The sequence below is a fragment of the Sceloporus occidentalis genome, unplaced genomic scaffold (assembly GCF_023333645.1).
Source record: "Sceloporus occidentalis isolate IW3139 unplaced genomic scaffold, rSceOcc1.0.p SCAF_2, whole genome shotgun sequence".
NCBI classification, from domain to species: domain Eukaryota; kingdom Metazoa; phylum Chordata; class Lepidosauria; order Squamata; family Phrynosomatidae; genus Sceloporus; species Sceloporus occidentalis.
The window spans coordinates 200,547,086-200,569,930 of NW_028316982.1; the positions used below are offsets into that span (position 1 = coordinate 200,547,086).

At 39.0% G+C, this 22,845-nt stretch overlaps 1 protein-coding gene across 2 annotated transcripts in view; it reads right to left on the reverse strand.

The window, feature by feature from the left end:
* The window catches only part of PCP4 (Purkinje cell protein 4), an 80,218-nt gene that overhangs the window by 22,342 nt on the left and 35,031 nt on the right, over positions 1–22,845 (reverse strand). The window contains exon 2 of one of the 2 annotated variants that reach the window (XM_089508100.1): positions 18,333–18,375. In XM_089508100.1, coding sequence (XP_089364226.1) covers positions 18,333–18,375 — 43 coding nt within the window. Of the gene's footprint in view, positions 1–18,323; positions 18,376–22,845 lie in introns of both variants that reach the window. The other variant, XM_089508099.1, reaches the window with a different exon arrangement.

Sequence of the window (22,845 nt, forward strand, 5' to 3'; positions counted from 1 at the left end):
GTACTCTGCCATTCATAGAAATATTGTAGTGATTCATACACTTACCAAGATGCCTCTGTGTCCTCAGATTCAAACATCCACAGTTTGAAGATATTTTTTTAAAAAAAATATAAATTCAAAAAAGCAAACTTTGATTTTGCCATTTTATATAAGGGACACCATTTTACTATCAATTCTATTTAATGTGACTTAAGCATCTACGGATTTTGGTATCCATGGGGGGTCCAGGAACCAAATCTCAGGGGATATCAAGGATCCCCTGTATAAAGTGTAACATATGGATGCTTCTAGCAGAGTCCCACACCTGTATATCCTCAGTTGTGTATTTCCTTCCTCCTTGGTAAGTAGAGTTGTTTGGACATGTGTCTTGGTTTTAATCCATGACAATTTGGTGTTTATGGTACACACTGTCAGAATCCACCGTCATGCAGTGATTCAGGGTGTATTCTGCCATGGGGATTGTATAAGTTAGTGAGATAATTAGGGATAGTTTCTAGACATGAGGGATGTTGCAGAAGGGAAGGCCAGTGGGTAAGCTCTCACACATATATAGTTATATAGGTAGATATATAAATAGATAGACACATATAGAGTTAGATAGACTTCCCCAACCAGGTGTTCTCCAGATATGTTGGACTATGATGCTGATCACCCAGTCAACATGGTCATGCTTGCTGTGGATGACGTAGGTTGTAGCCTGACACATTTGGAAGATGCATTCCTGCTTGGCTGCTCCCAAATTATGATATTCCTTTTCCTGAGAGGTCCGGTTGACCTCTCTCTTTGATGTCATTCAACCAGCAGGTAAAGATCTTTTATATGTAAGGAGGCATTTGGTTTTCAGTATGCTGCAGCAGATAAATCTTTTAATTGGGAGGGGGGCGCAGGGGATTGTAGTGTTTTTTATTTAACTGTTTTGATGCTCTTTAAAACACTAAAATGTGTTAAAATGTCATTTTGACATGTTTTTAACATCAAATTTAATTTGTGTTTTAACTTTTGTGATAGTACTTTTTAAATTGCACTGGGGGGTTTAAAGGCTGTATGCTGCTTTTAATCTTATGGTGGTAGAAAAGTGAGATATAAATTAAATAAATGCTTTGTTGAGGAGGTATGACCTACTACACCACTCTCTTCTTCTCTAGAAGATTTTGCTTTGTAAAAATTATATTCCTGAGACACAAAGTGGTTTGACTCAGAAAGTCTGTCTAATACACATTAAAGAGAGCATTCATAAAGTGCATTCATTTGCATTCATCAGTCTGTATTAAAATAAACCCCTCTAGCTGATGCAATTTGCTTCCACATGTAGTAATGCTCCTGGGCATAAAAATGCTGTTAGTGTTCCTGAAAAATCCATTTATTAGGCTGAGTAATTCACTAGTGGTTTGGAAGTCATTCACAGTAAGCAGATGGGAAAATCTGGAGTTTGATGGGCTAAGAGGAATGGGAAACCTAGTTCCTGAAAAAATTGAAGTAGGTTTATGAAGAAAAGGTAGGGGGGAAAAGAACATCTTTCAGGAGGACTATATGACACAACACAAGAGATGTCTTTGAAAAGGAGAAAGATGAGATTTTGCAAAACTGAAGAATAAAAAAGAAGAGAAGAACAGAACAGTACTAAAAACCAATGAACTCATATGACAAGACAACTAGAAAATCTGATCTATGGTGAAAATTAATTTGAAAATGAACAACATAATTCAAACCAAAGTGCCATAGTAGTTTCTGTGAGATGAAGATTAAGCATATAAACTACACTAGAAGTACAATATCATAACAAAATCCACAAAAAGTGATACCTACTGGAACAATCAAAGCACACATTATACATGTTGCATGCTTTTGAAGCTCCACTGGTTTCTTCTTCAGGCAAAGGTGTTTAAAAGCATACATGAAAAAGGGGGGAAATGACAATGTTAGTCATAGGCCTTTATTTTTTCAAGATATTGTGATTGTTGTCCTCAGTACAGATTATATGAAAGTGTATTCATGAAGGCTGGCCCCTCTTCCTTCTGACAATGTGGGTACTGGGAGATTCTTAAAGTCCAAGAAATAAACTTTAAATTCCATTAACAAGACAAAATGTTACTGTCTTTGAGATCCAGGTTGTCTCAAATCCTTTATGAGACTACAAACCCCTTTGTTAGGAAGAGAACTGCATTTCTTGGAAAGCCTACATGCTTTTGCAGCAGGAAAACTTTTAGGTGTTGTTAAGATAAAACATGCCAACAAAGGTAAAACTTTTTTTTCTTTTAAATTGGGACTGCATTGGCACATTTTATCTTGACAACACTAAAGGTTTTCCTGATGCATGGAGATTTCCTGAGAAATTCAGCATTCTCTTCCTAACAAATTGTATCCAAATCACACACGACTTTTTAGGATGTATATTTAAAAATCTCAAATAAATCCAGCAATTCCATAACCTGTAAACTATCCATGAAAATAAAATGAATAGGGTAGTATAGTTTTGTAAGACAATGACTAAGAATTGGATTCTAATATTGTGCACTTGGATTCAATTGTCTTCCAATTTCCAAATGTCAGTGAGAACTGACTAAATCATAGCAATGCAAAGTAAAATGATGTAATTTTAATAATACAACATGGCAGTTTAGAGATAGATAGACAGACAGACAGAGTTGGTCATATCTTGTAAAACCATAAAGGGCAAATCTGCTTCCCTTGCTTCACTGGAACCTTTTAAAGTGAAGTTCTGCTTTTGGCAAACTTGGTCAACTGTAAATCATCTCACGATGGCCAGACAGGATTGCTTAGGATAACAAAAACACTAGAGCAGGAGTTTGACAGTATTGAAGTATCACTGCCATTAATTCTGCTCTTGCATTGAAATGTTAATCTTTGATGGGAATGTGCAACTGAAGGAAGACAGCAAGGCAGCCAATCTTGTGCCTGCAGTCACAGAAACCAACAGATGGAGAGATGGATCCATTTGCTTTACATCTGCAATTTTACAAAGAAATGCCTAAGCTAACTCATTCAGATTTCAAACATTACATAGCCATATGAGCTTTTTCCAGAAAAGTGCAGAAGAGCATTTTTAATAGAATCGTAGAGATGGAAGGGACCTCAAAGGCAATATAGTCCAACCCTCTGCCTGTACAGGAATCCAAAGCTCTTGAGATGTTGTCTTCTAGCCTGTTTAAACACCTTCCAAGCTGTTTAAACACCTTCCAAGGATTGTCCACCACTATGTGGGGCAGCTTGTTCCACTGCTGAACAGCTTGGCTATGGGGATGCCCTGCCATCTCTCTCTCTCTCTCTCCTCTTTCCCCATAGGAATCAATCCAAAAACACAGTTTAAAATCTCTCCCAGATGCAGACCCATAGGGCTCTCCTCTGCTCCTTTTAAACTCCATTTTTGGATTGATTCCTATGAGGAAGGGAGGTGGGGGATTTCAGTAAGCCTAGGGACTCAGGCCGGGAATGTGCTTCTCAGCCTCACTGACCCTGCTGGAGCTTGTCTTCCCTCCGAAGGGAGTCTGAAGATTCCCTTAGGAGGGAAGGAAGGCAAGCCCCTATAAAACATTGGGGCATCATATGCTGACATACGTTTGTAGAAAATAGGATAAAACCTATGTTCCTTTTGTCAAAGAGGGTGCCGCGTCATACCTGGGAGAGCAATAAACATTTTTGCATGCTCTAGGACTTTGGAGGACTAAAGAGAAGGGCATTCTTTCAGCCAGTCAGGAGAGGGAGGAATGAGAGAATGGATTTGGGAACGCATGAGAATACTGCACAGACCTCTTTTGGAACGTTCTGAGAACATTACAGCTCGCTGGGAACACATCTAATCCGTCCCCTCCCTGGAACACATGTGGAACACATTTGGAACATTCTGGGAACCCAATGGGAACACATACATGCGGTATACTTAAATGTGTTCCATTCCCATCGGGTTCCCAGAACGTTCTCAGAATGCTGTGCAGTATTTTCCTTAGTCTCCCCTCTTTAAAACTTCTCTCAAAGGAACTCTTTCTGTTGTGTACCTTCAAGTTGTGTTTCCCCCCCAATCAATTCCAACCCTAAAGTCAACCTATCATGAGGAAATAACTAATATTCAGCTTTTCCCAAACCACTGCCCTGAGTCTCTTTTAAATATGTTGCTCAAAGGTTCCAACAAAGGTTTACAAAGCAGGTAGTTATTTGGCAATTCTTACTAGCTCACCTGTGACAGAACAATGTTAACTATATTTAATGTACAACTGATTTTTTTGCTGTTTTAACATTTAGAGATTTTTATTGTGTACAGTATGCTTTTCTATCAAAAATGTTGATATGAAAGGCGATTGAATTATTACTCAGTGAAAAATACCCCTTCCTGCATTTTAAAAAAATATATTCTAACCAGGAGAGTTCAGGGTTACTTTTTTCATTTGTTTCTATTTTTTTATTTCTGCTTTCAACATTTTACCAGAGGTTACTGGTTCACACTACGTATCTATGGTGAGGGCAGATTTTCTGCAGTGCCAGCAGCATTATGCAAACATCTCTAGACAAAGGCTCGCACGTGGAGATGGGAAAGGAGTTAAAGGAAGTGCAGTTGAGTTCATGGATATTCACATGGCTCAAAAGAGCAATCATCAATGACAGAATTTCTGAGAAGATAGTGATACCATTTTTTATCCCAATGCACAAGCATATCTCAAAAAACACATTTTAAAAATCTGAAACTGAAAGTTGTGGGGCAATTGATAAAGAGTATCAGTTGGATTTTCTAGGGCAATGGATTCCTCAGCCTAGATGCAACAACCATGACAGCCCTGCTCTATGTCCCCATCTGCCACCATTCAGGTGGTGGAAGGTTGTGGAACAAGTACTCCTTTTAATCAGTAATGCAAGCAGGACATGCTGGGAGGAGGAAAATGTAAGAATCCTTTCACTCTTCATGCGCACAGTTCTGGATGCAAAGGGATCTTGTAACACCGTTGAGACTATGAGCCTCATCACATGAGAAAAGAAAGCTGAAATGAAGTGGGAGAGTAGCAGCTTTCTCCATGCCTTTCCCGATACCATCATAGCACTTACTTTCTCTTTCTGAGGGAGACACAGTCATAAAAGTGTGCATTTTGTCAAATGGATTTTTCCAGCATGAGAAAAGGCATGCTTTTACAAGCTCAGGAAAAGAATGGAAGTGTTATGAAGGCATGCAGAGAGGCACAGAGAAAGCTGCTACTCTCCCGGTCTGTTTTAGCTTTCTTTTCTCATGCAATAAGGCTCAAAGGTGCTACAAGATAATTAATTTGTGTGTATTTCATTACTGTTGATTTATAACAATGCTGCTACAAGATCCCTTTGCTGCATATTGATATTCCTGACTAACACAGCTATGGTTCAAAACACACTGCTGAAATAATCTCATTTGAGACTGCTTTAACTGCCCTGGCTCAGTGCTAGGGAATCCTGGGAATTGTAGTTTATTGTTGCACCAGAGCTCTCTGACATACAAGGCTAAATGTCTCACAAAAGTACAGTTCCCAGAACTCCCTAGCATAGAGCCAAGACAGTTAGAGCAGTCTCAAACTGGATTATTTCTGCAGTGTGTTTTGGATCTATGTCCCTGAATTCTACAGTTCTGGATGTTGATGAGATATGAACTGGGTCATTAGGTTTTGAAAACTCTTGCCTGTATCATTTTAAAAGTAAACATTTTAATTAAGTTTTTGGTCTGAAGGTTTTCTAAGCCCTGGTGGTTTTAATGTAAAATGTTATAGATGATGATTTAAGTAATGAAATGATTTTTATTTTATTGATTTTATTTTAAATCTTTAGCCCCAAAAAGAGTATGGAAATATCTGAAAAAATAAAGATAAGACTGAGCATATTCAGAAGGCAGAGTCATGAATTCAAAATGTCAATGGTTTGCCAAATTTCAAATCTATTTGAATAGTTCTTTACTTCTAGTGGATATGAATATTGTAAGAATCAGTTTCATCACTATAATATATCCACATGTACACTATTCATTTTGCTCATATGGGCCCAGATGAAACATAGCCTTTGGGGGCTTCTTCTGTGTATGTCGATCTTTCGTTCGTCCACCAAAACACCCTGACTGGCCATAGCTCTTTGTAGCACAGATATGGGAGCAGTTACATCATGTGAGCATCTTTAGGGAACAATGAATAAAATATGGATGTGTCAAATAAATATCTGAATGGTACATTGTTACTTGTATTCAGAGCAATTGAATCGACTAAACTCAAGCAGGGTGCATAAAATACCTTCTCCCCAGTCAGATCAATGTAGTTTGTTTCAACAGTCTCTTCAGGATCCCTTTCAGACAATGTAAGTAACCATAGACACATCTTTACTCCTAATTTATGACTCCTAAACTATTCTAAACTCTGCCAGTCTTTCAAGCAGACTCTTCCAATTATGGCAAATTACATGGCAATTTTCGAACATCAAGCAAAATGTGTTATGTTAGTAGCAGCACACATTAGAAACAGACAAAAAAAGACTTCAAGAGATGATGACAATGATGATGATTAACATTTTATCATATTATCAGCAGGTGAAATTACATCACTTTCCAAGGCTTTTAGCATCTCTCAAACCAAGTCATTTTAACAAAGAAAAACACACTGGAAAACTAAAAAGAATAGGTGGTGCAGTGACTCTTTTAAGAATGTGTTGCTATTTTTAAAGTGATAAAGATGAATACTGATTGCTTCCCCCCCCCTCCTACTTTTGCCATCTCCAGAAGCTGGCTGTTCATGATGCTACTATGATGCAAAAGTAGTTGGATAACCTGGTACTACATTTTAAGGCAATAAGGCCTATTTGAACCATTGACTTATAGGCTGCACCCTGTCTCCAATAATGTTTGTTTACTGTTATTTTTGGATGGCCTTCTAGCTGCATTCATACCACACTAATAAGGATTCACACCAGGCTGATTTTAAGAGGTTTACCTGTGCTACAGTGGCATAAATACTATAGATACCTAGTTTTGTAAAGAAAATTTACCACAAAACAGAAAACTAATAGACTGAGTTTGGATTAAGTCTTTAGTCCACTTTAGATAAGGTTCAAAATTTACACATCTTTTATCTTCAACCGGGGGATCAGGATTCATTACTGAGTCCCAGTATTGAGTCTCATACCCTCCAGCATTTCACAGATGAAAAATGGGTCATGTGTGGCAAAGCAACATTGGAGTGGGGTCAAGATGGCAAATGTTATTAAATGTTACAAGAGGTTGCAGCTTCCTGAGCTTACTGAGAAGAGAAAGAGTCAGACCACTGCTTTGCTCTACCCTTGCTTTGTAGTAATTGAAGAGGATCATGGAGGAAAGAGGGAGAAGGAGAGAGATACTGGGACATTTTAAAAGCCAATGAAAAAGTAGGATGACAAAGGATTAATTATCTTTATCAGTGACTTGGATGACAGAATTGGGGGCATACTTATCAAATTTGCAGATGACACCAAATTAGGAGGAATAGCTAATACTTCAGAGGATAGGATCAAAATTCATAACGACCTGAATAGAATAAAAAACTGGGCCAAAGCTAACAAAATGAAATTCAACACGGAGAAATGTAAGGTACTGCACTTAGGGCGGGAAAATGCAATGCACAGATATAGGCTGAGGGACACCTGGATGAATGAGACTACATGTGAAAGGGATCTGGGAGTCCAAGTAGACCACAAGTTGAACATGAGTCAACAGTGTAATGCGGCAGCTAAAAAGGCCAATGCAATTTAAGGTTGCATCAATAAAAGTATAGTGTCTAGATCAAGAGAAGTAATAGTGCCACTGTATTCTGCTTTGGTCAGGCCCCACCTGGAATATTGTGCCCAGTTCTGGGCACCACAATTCAAAAAGGATGTTGAGAAACTGAAGCGTGTCTAAAGGAAGGCGACTAAAATGATGAAGGGTCTGGAAACCATGTCCTATGAGGAACGACTTAGGGAGCTGGGGATGTTTAGACTGGAGAAGAGAAGGTTAAGAGGTGATATGATAGCCCTGTTTAAATATTTGAAGGGATGTCATATTGAGGAAGGAACAAGCTTGTTTTCTGGTGCTCCAGAGACTAGGACCCAGAAAAATGGATGCAAGCTCTAGGAAAAGAGATTCCACCTGAACATTAGGAGGAACTTCCTGACAGTAAGGGCTGTTCGACAGTGGAACAAACTCCCTCAGAGTGTAGTGGAGTCTCCTTCTTTGGAGGTCTTTAAACAGAGGCTGGATGGCCATCTCTCGGGGATGCTTTGATTTAGAGTTCCTGCATGGCAAGGGGTTGGAATGGATGGCCCTTGTGATCTCTTCAAACTCTACGATTCTATAATTCTATGATTCTATAATTAGGCTTGTCCCTGCCAAATCAGAACAGTTGGAAGGTATGGAATCCCAGTATGGTTAGCATTTAGCATCATAAAATGGAGGGCAGGAAAGGTCTCAAGATGAGTCCCAGTTTTGGAAGCTGAAAATTAGCCCTAAAAGACTGTGTCTTCAGAATTCCTGGATAGTAAATATATCCAAACCATGAAGCAAAGGTGGGGAAGTTTTTACCTGCAGACTACATGCAGATCTCAACTTTTTTTCCTGAACCCCAACAGGACAAAATACCAACTGCTGAAATTCAGTGGCACAATCCCTTTTGCTGCCATAATCACAGAGAATCACTATATCAGGTTTTGGGCTTTAGCCAAAGATGCTGCGATAGAATCAAATTTTCCCCCACAAGTTAGTAGCAGAAAAGAAACTTCACTTTCAACTCCTTCACCTTGAAAAAAAATGCAAAACTACCCCCCAAAATTATAAATTGGTTGTGAAAAGCAATCAGTGGCTGCAATGCAATCCGGTTTCATAAAAATGCAATAACTAAATGTGGCAATTATTTGTCTTATAATTAATGGAAGATGATTAAAGACAAATAATTATATTTAATTAATTATCTTTAATAAATGGAATGTGGAGAGTCAGCATGGTGTAGTGGTTTGAGTGTTGGAATAGGATTTTGGAGACCAGGGTTTAATTCCCTGCTCAGCCATGCAAGTCACATAATCTCAGCTTCAGAGAAAATGAAAGGCAAATTCCCTCTGAACAAATATTGCCAGTGATAGGTTTACCCTAGGACAGAAATAAATCAGAAATTATCTGAAGAGACAGAACAATGACAACAAAGGAAAACTGGGAGAATGGGTAAGCAGGAGATGTGATTGATCACAAAAGGGAAACAATGAATTCCAGAGAGAGAAACAGCTTAATTAATTGAGCATTGATTAATATGTGTCCAACTTACATAGGCTTTCTCAAGAATTTTTTTTTTTTTTTTTGCCAAAACATGGAAGCCATTTTACACAATGTCACAGCAATTCCTAGCTAGAAAACCCCAGTTATTCATGTTATAGGAACTATCAGCCCAGCAAGAACCACAGAGTTCCAACAGCTTGAGGAACCGTTCAGCTCCTTGATGTGCAGCTGCAATGATGTGTGTGGTGTCTCAAGGATTTAACAAGTTAAATCAAATTTAAAATACTCAAGTTTATTCCATACTTCAAGTTTATTTCTGTACCAGGTAAAGAGAATATTAATTTAGAGACATAGCTGCATTAGTCTGGAATATCAGTATGCAATATCAACAGTTCTGGGTGTTGAAGAGATATGAACTGGGTTGTTAGGTTTTGAAAACTCTCCTTTGTAGCATTTCTCTCCCTTGTAGTAAACATTTTAATTAGGCTTTTAGTCTGAAAGGTTTCTGATAATGTTAATGTGCAGTGTTATACAGGATGGTTTTAGTAACTAAATGGTTTTTATTTTATTGATTTTATTTTAAATCGTTGGCCCCAAAAGCAGTATAGAAATATCTGGGGGGAAATTAAGGTAAGACATATTTCACCTATTCAGCCTATTCAGAATGCAGTATCATGAATTCAAATTGTCAATAGTTTGCAAAATTTCAAATCTGTTTGAACAGTTGTTTTAATGTTTTGTTTTGTTTTATCATTTTTATAATTATATATTTTACAATTAATTGAGATGTAATTACTCTAACTTTCAGTAATCCATTTGCATTTAACAAAATTGAAAAAATGTTTGAAAAATGTAAACATGTGGCCTGCAAAGTGGCTTGAGAAAGCCAGAAAGTGGGACCTTTGGCCCTGCCCACCCCTGCCATAGAGACTTCATTTACAATGATCTGGAGGAAGCATGTGGGAGAGAAAAAGATATACAAAGTGTTTCTTCCTTCTATGGACAACTAATTGCTATGAACTGACACTTCTTGTTCCTTAAAAAAAAATAATTTATGTACTTGTGAATTCAGCCCTGACTTGGTCTTAGAAGAGTGCCTCCACATCCTGCCATTTTGACTCTTTTACATAAAATACTCCATATATAACATATATCTCATACAGGCAACAACCCATCGGTCATTTTCATTTGTTTCCATTTGGTTTTTACTTTTGAACATACACAGAGAGAGCCGGCTTTGTGTAGTAGTTTGAGTGTTGGACTATATGACTCTGGAAATCAGCATTTGATATCCCACTCAGCCATGGAAACCCACTGGGTGACCTTGGGTGAGTCACACACTCTCGGCCACATAAAACCCTGTTATAGGGTGGCCTTAGGGTTGTGATAAGTTGGAAATAACTTGAAGACATGCAGCAGAAGTATCAGCATGCAGAGAAATAACTGAGATATAGGCCTGTTACAGACTGCCAAAATAAAGCTGCTTCGGGTCTCTTTGGAGGTATGCTGTTTAAATGATGCATGCATCCTAAGAATCCAGAAGCTGCACCAAAGCTGCACTCCAGTGCTTAGGAATGGAGTCTGGCTTTGGTGCGACCTCCAGACTCTTAGGACCCATGCATCATTTAAATAGCATACCTCCAAAGAGACCCGAAGCAGCTTTATTTTGGCAGTCTGTAACAGGCCATAGTTAATTAAAAATAAGATGACATTTAACTTAATCTGCTGTTTAGTAGCTCCTTCTTTGAAAACATTTGGACCTGATCATCTATACTGCTTTCCCTTCATTCTTTTATGAAAAGTCCCCTTATTAGGGGCAGATCATATTGAAAAAGCCAGAATACCCCCATTCGCTGAGACAAGCAGAGCTTGGTCTGTCATATTCTTTGCTTAACACCGGAGATACACTTTGGTGGAATGGAAATTGAACATCTTAAATCATACATGAAACAAAAACTTCCTGTGAAGTTCACAGACAGAATGTGGCAGGCTATGCAGCCATTGCCATGATGACGTCTTTCCAGATACATTTTTTAATGAGGTACTGGCAAAGGAAACCCATGGGATTGAAAAGATGCACTTATTTGATGAAATATTCAGCTACAGGTCAGCCAAGGAAGTAAAATAAGCCCTAGTATAGATCACAGGGTATAGGGTAAAAATGCAGCCGGGGGGGGGGGGGGGGCAGGGGAATCTCTCTGTCCTAATTCTATTTTGAGATCATAGGAAGCTGCCTTATAACAAGTCAGATCATTAGTCAGTCCATCTAGCTCTGTAGCATCTGCACTGAGTGGCAGCCGCTCTCCAGACAAGAATCTTCCCCAGTTCTATAAGGAGATGCCAGGGAATGTATCTGCAGTGTCTCATATTCAGTGCATGTACAATACATGTCTTGACCACCATGTTACCTTCCCCACATATTTGTCTAAGTTGGCATTTTGGATTGCAATTATAGATTCATAACCTAGATCTGAATCTGCACTGTATTCAGCAAGACTATGAAGTGACTGTGTTTCTTTCAAAAAGGTATCAATTATCAACAGAGGACATATTTGTTTTTCCTTCCCAGCTGGTGAGAATTATCTTGTATTTTTTCTCAGAATAATAGTTGAAAAGCCATTGAAATCCTGACCTAGCACAAATCCTTGTTTATTATACTTCTCATAATAATACCATGAGTATCGTATTGTTTTCATATGTTTATCTAAAGAGAGCTTTGATGGCCAGAGAAACAAAGACATTCCTACCTTAAGTTACACTAAGCAGAGAAGAACTTTACAGCTCAGGACAGTAATATGCATGTTTCAGGAGAGATGTGACTTTGGATGCCAGCCTCCATTGGCACAGATTTACTTTTCCACTTCCCAAATGTGCTAGACTATTTGTATGGCAACAGCTTATACATTATGCACAAGGCACGTAGGCTGCTGTGAAGAAAGATGAGTGGCAGCAAGTGCTGAACTATGGAAAATGTAATGTTTGTGAACACAGTAGGAGAGTGAGCAGAAAACGGGTATGCATGAGAACCAAGAGGGGGACAACATGTACTACTTTTTGGGTCAGTGTTATTTCCAAGGAAAGAAAAAGGCACTTAAAACATGTTCTGCTTGATTTGTAAAAACTGTAAAGACTGTGATTGGTTTTGTCATCCCTTGAGAAAGGGACTTTGTGGGAGAAGGAACCAACCACATACAGAGGGAAGATCAACTCAGTTCCCAAAATCTGAAGGAAAGGTGGTGTTTTCCAAATTGTGCCTTTCTCCTGCTTCTCTCATTTGTCTTCAGTTCATAATTGAATTTTATTAGGAACATTGTGTTTCACAATGATATAAACAGTACCAAGGAGAAAAGCATACAGCCTTATTAGGGAAGCAAAGCCAAAAGAGGATTCTGTGCACCTTGTAATGAGTCAATCTCAAAATGTGGAGCAATCCAGATTAAAGAAACAAACACGCTCACACTCATAGATTCAAGATACTGTATATACTCGTGTATAAGTCCAGAAATTTTTGTCAAAATATTGACCCCAAAAAGCTGGGTTGACTTATCCACAGGTCAATGTAAGTAGTGTATTTTAACTGTCCTCCTTCTCTCAGTAGAGTGACAAAAGGTAAGAGCTTAGTTCATCGTGGGAGCACCCAAAAGATACACCAACCCCCTCTATTCTTTCCACCATGATGCTGCTTTTGGCCTTTTTGAATGCTTGGGTGGGAAAATGGCAGTGGTGGCACATCTTTGGTGCTTCCCCTCAAAAGAGTGCCAAGAGGAATTCGGCTTAGAAGGATCTGAATAGGACATTTCTGTATGAAGACAGTAAACTTCGTCCTTTACATCCTTTGTTGCATGCCCCTAAGTTTTATCTTCAACTTATCCCTGAGTCATATCAAAATCTGTAATTTTGGCCTCAAAATTTGCCCTCAACTTATACACGAGATCAACTTATAGATGAGTATATATGGTAGCTGTTTTGATGTGTCATGACAGCTAAGCATTGAACATTATACCACTATGAATACATATGAGCTTGGGCAGGATCCTACATGGCCCTTCTGAAACTTAACACTTCACAAGCACAGTTCTGTGTCCTCCTCCCTCCAGAAGTCAGTTTCCAAATGCTAAAGGAAAGTGCCACAACCATTTCATGGCCAAGGGAGGATGGGAGAAGGGCAATGATATCACCTACCGATATCTCCAGCAAATATGCATAGCTATTAATGAGGGAGGGCAATGTTTATTCTCTACTTCCAACTGCAGAACTAGAGCCAGATTCTTGCTGCCAGGTGCCTCCTGCTTGCTTCCCAGTCACAAAATGACTGTGGCAGCATACTCTGGCATTTGGAAACTACAGACGGCCCTTCAGATCTGTAAACTTCATCACATCTCTTATTATTTTTTAAAATTTTTTTATTAAAACAAATAACACAACGAAGAAAGAAAATAATATATACACAGAAAACATACAATCAATCCATCTATATACATCAGACATATCAATAACAAATAACAAATATCCAATAAATAAAATGAAATAAAAAAGAGAAAGAAAAAAACATGACATACAAAAGTACAATTATACCCACACTTCGTACTTATTTGTTCGCAAGAGGAAATCCTTCTTATAATTACAAGCACCCTCAAATCTCTAAGCCTTCCACTACAAACCTGTCTTAATCTATTTCTTTCCTTACATCCCTACCCCTTCTCCTGCATTTAACCTAACTCTTGATATTCAACCTACTCAAACCTTCTACACTTACTTCTCCTTCTTTAACCTTCTCATTCTTATGTGATCTTTCAGTTGCCAGTTGTTATCCAACACAGTCTAACTCACATTCGCACAGACATAGGACTTCCCTTCACCAGTATCTGTATTATCCTTGCTTAAAATTGCCTTTCTTAAAATGCAGTATGTTAACAATCCAGATCCACTTGCCCTTATTGAAATGTATCTAATATATTATTCTAAACACATATCTCAATTTAACTATGTTTGTAAAGTAATATTATACTATATACAAAGTCTCATATACAGGATGCAGCTTTAATACCCCACTCAGGGTCCAAGAATCTAAAGAAACCTTCCCAGTCATCTTTTATCTTGCCTGTAGATTCATCCTTCAAAATTTGAGTCAATCTGTCCATTTCTATTCCTTCACAGATTTTGTGAATCCATTCCTCAATTGTCGGGTTTGTTTGGCATTTCCAGTGTTGTGCATAACATATCCTAGCTAGGACCACTAAATAATATAGTATCTTTTCTTCTTTCCCCTTTATATCCTCTTCGAATATTCCCAACAAAAAACATTCTGGTTTGTGTTTAATAACTCTCCCCATAATGAGGTTAATTTGATTATTAATATTCTTCCAATATTCCTTAGCAAATTTGCATGTCCACCAACAATGGTAGAAGGTTCCCACTTCTTTCTTACATTTCCAACATATATTATTGGAGTTTTTGGACATTTTAGCAATTTTAACAGGAGTCAGGTACCATCGGAAGAACATTTTATAGAAATTTTCCCGCAGATTCTGAGAGACCGTAAGTTTAAAGTTATTCTTCCAAGTTTTTTCCCACTGATTCAAGTAGATGGGGTGCCCAATGTTATTATCATCTCTTATTATTGAATAGCAGTGACGTAAACATGGACACACTGAAGTATACACATTCACCAAACCACCATTTAATAATATGGATTATTCATGTTTTTTTCACATCTGTACAGTGTCCCAGAAAGAACCCCCATGCATCCAAAGGGTCATCTGTATAAGTTACCTTTCCCAACCTGGCAGTTTCCACATGCCTTGAACTGCAAGCCCTATTACTCAGACACTGGCTGGGGTTTATGGCATTTGTAGTCCAACATCTGGAATATGCTGGGTTAGGGATGGCTATCCTAAAGCAATTAGACATCCTTCAAACTCATCTGCAGTTTGTGGGGTGTGGTGGGGGGAGACGGGATATAAATGAAAAAGAAGACAGTGGTGCTGCAGCTGCTGGTGGTGAAGATGATGATGATCCCCATAGGAACTTATCTTGGGTTTCCTGTTTTGTGTTTCCAGGGGCTAAACACTAAAGACACCACATCAGATTCCATCTGACCTTGGAAGCTAAGCAGTTTCAGTCCTCATTAGTACTTGGATGGGAGACTACCAGCAAGTACGAGGTACTGTAAACTGTGGCCCGGGACAGACCGCCCCAAAACAGTGGGCTGGCGGTGGCCTGTTTCCCTCCAGAGGGACACAGCAACTGCCAAACCATGCAATGTCCCTCCAGAGTAAAAAGAACCAGGTTCTTCCGGTTCTTTTTACAATGCCCAGCTTAATCGCAAGTGTGCCACTGGCGCACTAGTGATGTAAGCGACATGCACTGATGCGCAGATGCTGTGCATCCCTTACATAAAGATGGCAGCCCCTGTGTGGACAGGAGGCTGCCATTAGGCTGCCACCCACACGTAGTAGGGCTTGGGATCATGTGGTTGGTGCGCACTTCTGAGCCCTACTATTGCCGCCAGGACACCGCTTCCTGGTGGTGTGTATCGGGCCTCTATTTCAAAGGAAGGAATTGGCAAAACCACCTCTGAGTATTACTTGCCTAAGAAAACCTATGAAATTCATGAGGTCACCATAAATCAATGGGCAATTTCAAAGTACACGCACACACACTGCTCTTCTGCCTGCCTTTTTTATTTTTGTTGTTCTCTGTTTGAATAGCTACCACTACTTGTACAAAGAGAAGCCACCACACTTCATACTTGTTCTGTGTTTTGCACTGAGAGGAATACGTACATCCTTTGTCTTTAAACAACAGCAGATAATTAAATTACCAAAAGGAATTTGCTATCAAAATGTGCATGTTTCAAAAGCTAGCTTACTCATTCATAGATTCACCTGAGATGGACAAATCAGCTTGGCTATGTTTGCTTTTCCCCTGAGTCAGCAAGTGAAATGCTGATACAGTTGCGGAAGATGTGGAACCAGAGACGACTTGGCAAAGGTGTCTGACAGGGACAGAATTTATCTCTGCTTTTTCCAAAGCTTCTCATTATTATGTGCTTTTAAAGCATCATGTCCTTTCAATCCTCTAGAAAGACAAAACCACACTGCAATGGCTTGGAGCCCTCTGAAAGACCTGTGGATAATCTGAGAACACTATGCAATTTGAATGAGATGTTTGGAGACCATTCCTTCTACTTGCAGTGTTCAGAGGTGTGTGTTGTGGCTTATATAGCTAAAATGTCACCATCTGTGTTCAAGAGGGAGGTATTAGTAGACTCAAGGAAATCCTATGAATTGTAAAAGTAAAAAAAAAATCTCTTCAGAGGAAAAAATCATGGGGGGAAAATCAAAACACACACACACAATGAGGATTGAGTTAGTTAACAGAACACAGAATACAGAATCAGTTTTATGAGTAAAGGGGTGGGGGCATATACACTTCCCCCTTTGGGGACCTTGTGGTGATAGGTGGGGCAAGGGCAGAGGCATAGCTAGAGTGGAACAAATGAGAATATTCTATCCAAATGAGAATTCAGCCCCCAATACAATTTTCCTTCAATCCCAAATTTCTAGCATAGTAGTAATTTAAAATTTCAGTTGAACATTTAAAAATGCAATTTAGGCATGCATATACAGAAAATGTAAGAGTTCTAGCTGTAAATGATTTTGAGTGGCTCACTGTCTTCAGTGATAGAAATTTGGAGATTGAAGGAAAAAATCATTTGGAGATTCTTTATCCATGGATTCGACTATCCATGCTTGAAAACATTTTTAAAATATATAAATTCCAAAAAGCAATCCTTTATTTTATCATTTTATATAAGAGACATCATTTTACTATGTCATTATATTTAATGGGGCTTGAGCAGCCATAGATGTTGGTATCCATGTGACATATTGGAGCCAAACTCCAGCAGATACTAAGGGCCCACTGTGCTTTGCATCACAACAGGGATAGATCCTAGTGACCAGAATCCTGTTGGTGTCTTACTCAGGTGTAAGTTTCCCTATTGAAGTAGGTGGACTTCTTTTTTTCTTTTTGATACAGAAAATCTGGATGGCCGTGTGCATGGATATGCATAAACATTTGATTGTGCGGTTGGATGAGTGTTTAATCTCCTGGTTCAATTGCATCATGGTGCCATTCAGTACTAGAATTGGCCAGCACAATTAACATGTGACCCCACGTGGAGAGATTTACTGTAATGCAATTCCAGTAAATCCATTCCCCCCACCCCAGTTATTGTAGAGGTTGCAGCTAAGAAAAAACATAGAAGTCTGGAGGAGTGACAGATGATGTCATATTCCCTGCTAATTTAAAGTTTTGGGTCTTTGACTCTTGGAGACCTGGCTCGACTAGCATGGTTGTAGCAGTGGTATTTTTAAAGTTAGTTTTCTCCCTAAGGTGTCATTCCTTTTCCACAGCATAAGGATAGTGATTCTGAACAGGACTGGAGAAGCAAAGAAGATCTATTCACAATCATGTACCGTCTTCCCCATCAGACACTCTTCTGGCCCAACCAATTTATGTGATTTGCAAGGAAGCATTCAAATGCACTTCCTCCCAATCCAATCATGCTCCCATCTGAATGACAGACTTGGCTGAGTTATGCATTAGGGTATATGGATAGCCATAGTGATTTGCAATGAAGGTTTCCAAAGGCTGCACATGCCACACAAACCACAGGCTGCCCACATGTGGCTGGAAGGGTGATAGGAATGGAGCATCATGGAGGAAGGAATTGCCACTGATCGACTGGAATGTTCAACAGGAGCATTCCACATATGTCATATAATTTCATGATTCTGAAAGTCAAACATGCCCAAATGCTAGGAAACCTTTATTGCCAAAGGGTTAAAATATGTATTATAACTTTTAAAAAGATTGTCAGAATTTTGGAATGAATTGCTCAGTCCTAAAACCAAAATAAGGCACAGAATCTGTTATTGCCTGATGGGTGAGGGAGATGTCTGACTGAACCCACAGCCCAGTTGCACTTACTAAAGTGTGAGTCCCATCTGTCTCTACAGAGGGGTATTTCCCTGAATCAGAATAAATTACATGAGTCACCACAGGGAAATATAATCCCACAAAATCTTACCATTCTCACCAGAAGTCTTATCTTTTCCATTTGTTGCTCCAGTACTTTGTCTCTGGAAAAGAAAAGACAAGAAGTGAAAGATTATGGATAGTCCACAAATATGTAATCTCTCATTCAGCCAATCATTTGTAGAGAGGCTTTTGCTCGTCCTTATTCATACCCAATGCCAATGTTGAACTTCTTGGTTCCTAAGAGAAATTGTTTTCTATTTTGCATTTTTGGTGTATGTGTATGTGCATGCTGTAATATAATACAGAATTTAGTTTCAGCTCTATTTTATTCTCCTTCAGCATTTACTGATTGCTATAGTGAAGTCAGGTTCAATCCGTGGAAGTGAGTTGGAGGCCCCCTCCCGCCTCTGCAGCATGTGCCTCACTGTGAAAATCATCCCAAGCGATTTCCTGCATCAGCACCTTTCTACTTACTTTGGTACTTTATAATCTAAGTTGTGCAGACTGTTCTATGAAAGCAGGTAGTATTGCTTCCAGGCATTTCTCTGGATAACTTTTCCAATATGTCCTCTCCACTGTGGCCCTTAGACAATGTCACCCCAGTGATCCACTGCCTAACTGGCATTGTCATGATCACTGCATATGAACAAATGTTTTTGTCTATGTGTCAACATGGCATCATACAGTGGAAAGTTCTTGACATTTAAGAGTTGTCTATCAGAGAAAAACATAAGGACTGCATTTACAGAGAGTACATAGGATGTTGCCAATCAAAACATTATGGAAGCTGGAATGCATAGTGTAGAGTGGGTTTGCACAGCAGGAAAAAAAGTTATTATCTAATCTTATTAGCATACCTCGTTTTCTTAAGCTTGAATTTGATTGCATCTTAGGTTCTAAAAAGCAATGTTATTGACCAGTAAGGTTTAGTGTAGCGATGATCAAGTCCCAGGCAACAGAGTGAGTTGTGAAAAATGATGGTAGCTACAATCCAAAAGTAGCTGAAACATCACAAGTTGACCAACCAAGGCACAGTAGGCTAAAACTAAGAGACATGGGTTTACAACCTGCCTCAGCCATGAGACTTGCATTGGTACTATTGAAAAGGAAAAGAGGGCAAACCAGAGGACAGAATGTGCTGCCCTGAACAGCTTAGAGGAAGAGCAAAACAAACATGTCATTAATAGTTAATAGTTGCATCCTGGCAAAGACTTGAATCTTTTCTTGTCTTTGGCAAATCCTCTACCTCAGAGATTACTTGCTTCTCACTTAAGTCTATGTGTATATAAAATCTAATTATCATGAGCATTATCATAAATTGCCTTTGAGCCCCTTATGTACTGGATCACTAGATAGTGATTAATGGATAATAAAAAGTAGTGGAGATGTACTGTAATACAAATTAGCATTCCTCTGGCTAATCTAGCAATTAAATTCTCATTGGGAAGAATTTGAAGCAAGAGATGCATTATTAAAGGATTCAGATATTTTAGAGAACTGCCGCTGTCTGCCTGGTAATGTCTACTCTAATAAAAGACATGTGTAAACGTGATGTCATCATATTCTGCTAAGTCAAAAACTAGCAGAATGCCTAACATGATGATACATATATATATTCCTAAAGAATGACATAAGCAGATAAGTATTTTTTTTTTTTAATAAGCAGATAAGTAATGTAGGCTACCCATGAATCCATTTCTTTCACTATTTCCTTTAAGGGATTTATACCCTGTCCTTCAGCAGCTTCCTAGAACAGCTAATAACATGTTTAATGTGATAAATCACTTTAAAAGAATACAATCCATTAAAACGGCATGATATAGAAAAGTATTATAAAAGCTATGACTCTGGGTTCAATTCCCAGCTCATCCATGAAACCCACTAAGAGACCTTGGGTAAGTGACATGCTCTTACTCTCAGGAAAAGGTAATGGCAAGCCTCCTCTGAACAAATCTTGACATGATAGGTTCACCTTAGGATTGCCATCAATCAGAAACAACTTGAAAGCACACAATAACAACAACAACAATAAATATGAAAGCAATTTGCATATTAAAATACTTGGGAAAACAAAAAGGTATTTTCCTGATGGCAAAATATTATTATTATTATTATTATTATTATTATTATTATTATTATTATTATTTCACCAGGAAACCCCCTGGGGAGACGATCCCATATTTGGAGTGTCTGTGCCATGTGCCTCCTGTAGTAACCCACCATATCTCAGATGTTGGGACACCTGAGGAGGTGCCTCTGTTGAGTAACAGTAGCTATATGTATTTAGGTCAAAAGTCTGAAGATGTCATATAATCCCACAGTTATTATACGTGATCTCCCTATGGTTATATGTGGCTATAGACTACACAAAGCACTGCCTGAGCTCAAACTCAGCCTTCATCTTGAAAAGAACCCTTTCCCTTAACATCAAATTGTGGTAGGTGGTGGACTGGCTGGCTGTGGTAGGAGAAAATGACTTACACTCATGCTCAGATGTACTCTTCTATTGATCTTACAAATATTCAAAGACTACATTTCGACACCAAAAACATCTCAAAAGAGATTTCAGGTAGTGAAGCCTGCAAACCAAGAAGTTCAACTGGAATAATGACTGTGTGGATGAAATAAAAAGATGATTCAGAGAATATTACTATTGTATTTTATCTGTCTTCAGAAATCACACACAGGTATTTGGTTAGACCACATTAGGTTACTTTACTTCCTTAGGTGATATCTTAAGGTGGTGGTGCTAAGATTTAAAGATGAATATTCAAAAATTTGCAGAAATAGCATTAAGTATGATGACTCCTGCTTCTGGATATATATATATATATTATGATCTAATGAATCCTAAGACTGAAGAGCCTAATGAATGAGTTGCCCCAATCTCAGAGGTGCCATTCCATCCAGTGATCTCCCAGCCTCTTACTGGCAAGCCAGAAGTATTTGGCAGAGACAAATGTTACTCATTTTTTCTTTGTAGACAACACTGCCATGCCTCATGGCCTGTTTTCACAGGATAGGAAGAAAACTCAAGATGAGAGTGCTGTCTTTACAAGGGCATGTGTGCATGTCTATGTCTGTGTGTTTGTGTGTCTTCCTCATTACTTAAAGGAAGTATTTAAGTGTGGTTTGTTTTTTTTTGGCACACACTGTGTAACTGTAATTGATGCTTAATTTATCATGCCTTATGACATCATCAGGCACTATCCTTGGTAACAATGAGGGCTCACCTACCAGTACAAAACGTCATCTGTCAGACTCCTGTAAAATCCCTGACCTGACAACCCTCTTTGTGGGATATCTTTTTTCTTTTAGTCCCAAATCTCTTCCACTGCATGCAAAAGAGGTATTCTGAGGCATGCCTTAATTTCTCTGCATGATTAGAGTGTGAGAGAGTTGTGGATTGCCTAGATTCACAGCCTCTCCCTTCTTACCCAGTAACCATGGCTGGGAAAAGTGCACCCCTTGGGATCCCACCCCCAGAAGACCTCTCCAATCCCCAGCCCAAAAATAAAAAAATATTAATTTGGGGGCTAATTTTTAGGTATGTTTTTGTCCCCAAACAGGCTAAAACTTTCCCAAAATTCTCCTAACCCTGCAAAGTCCCCCAAACCCCTCCAAAGCACAGAAAAGAGAGAATAATCAACCAAAAATTAACCAAAATGAAGTGAAACTCCACTTCAAGTGTGCTGAAACTCATTGGTGCAGCCTTCCAAACAGGCACTGGGAAGCAAAATGTCCCCCATCCTCCCAGTTTTTGCCCCCCCTCCAAAAAAAATACACAACCTACAGCAGCCAAAACACATCCCTTTTGCCCCTTTCTGAGTTCAGGCATTATGACTACAGAAGAAACCAACCTAGAAATCTCTTCGGTGTCTTGTCAGGGATTAGATGATCTGATATTGGTGTAGCATGAAAAGGGGTCTAACAGGAGGATTTCTAGTCATCCTATGGTCCCAGTGGTGCCCTCCCAAGAACATAAGACTGCAACCTAAAAAGGAAGAAGTGTTTTTAAAAGACTGTAGAAAATATTCTCTTAAATCTCTACCATTTAGCAAGTATGATTTTTCTGCCTCCCATGCAAAACATCCTATGGTAGGAGGCTGTGGTATAGCTAAAGAGGAGCCAGAAAGACCCATTGGCTTGACTATCCCATAAGGCTGTATTATACATGCTTATTTAAACTGTGCTCCCTGTTTCATAAGACAAGACAAAAACTGCTACAATGCAGAGAGGTGCTATGTAACACACCATGACTGTCAGCCAGCTAAACAGTGGCTTCGGGAAATCTGATGGACCCTCCCTACCATAAAGAACCAAAGCTTGATAAAGTTAATTTTTTGACTGCAGAAGCCCCAATCTAGCATGGTCTGGGGAATTCTGGGATCTTGGGATTTTGGAAAGAACTGTGCTCCAGACCTCACTTGCTGTGCAGGGGAGCTACCAAATAAGACAAGGATCCAGAAATGGAGGAAAGGCCACAACTTTATTGAACAAACAGCAACAAAGGTAGGTTTGGTCCAAAGCATGAGGTCTGGATCTGAAACATCGATCAACACCCCGGTTGT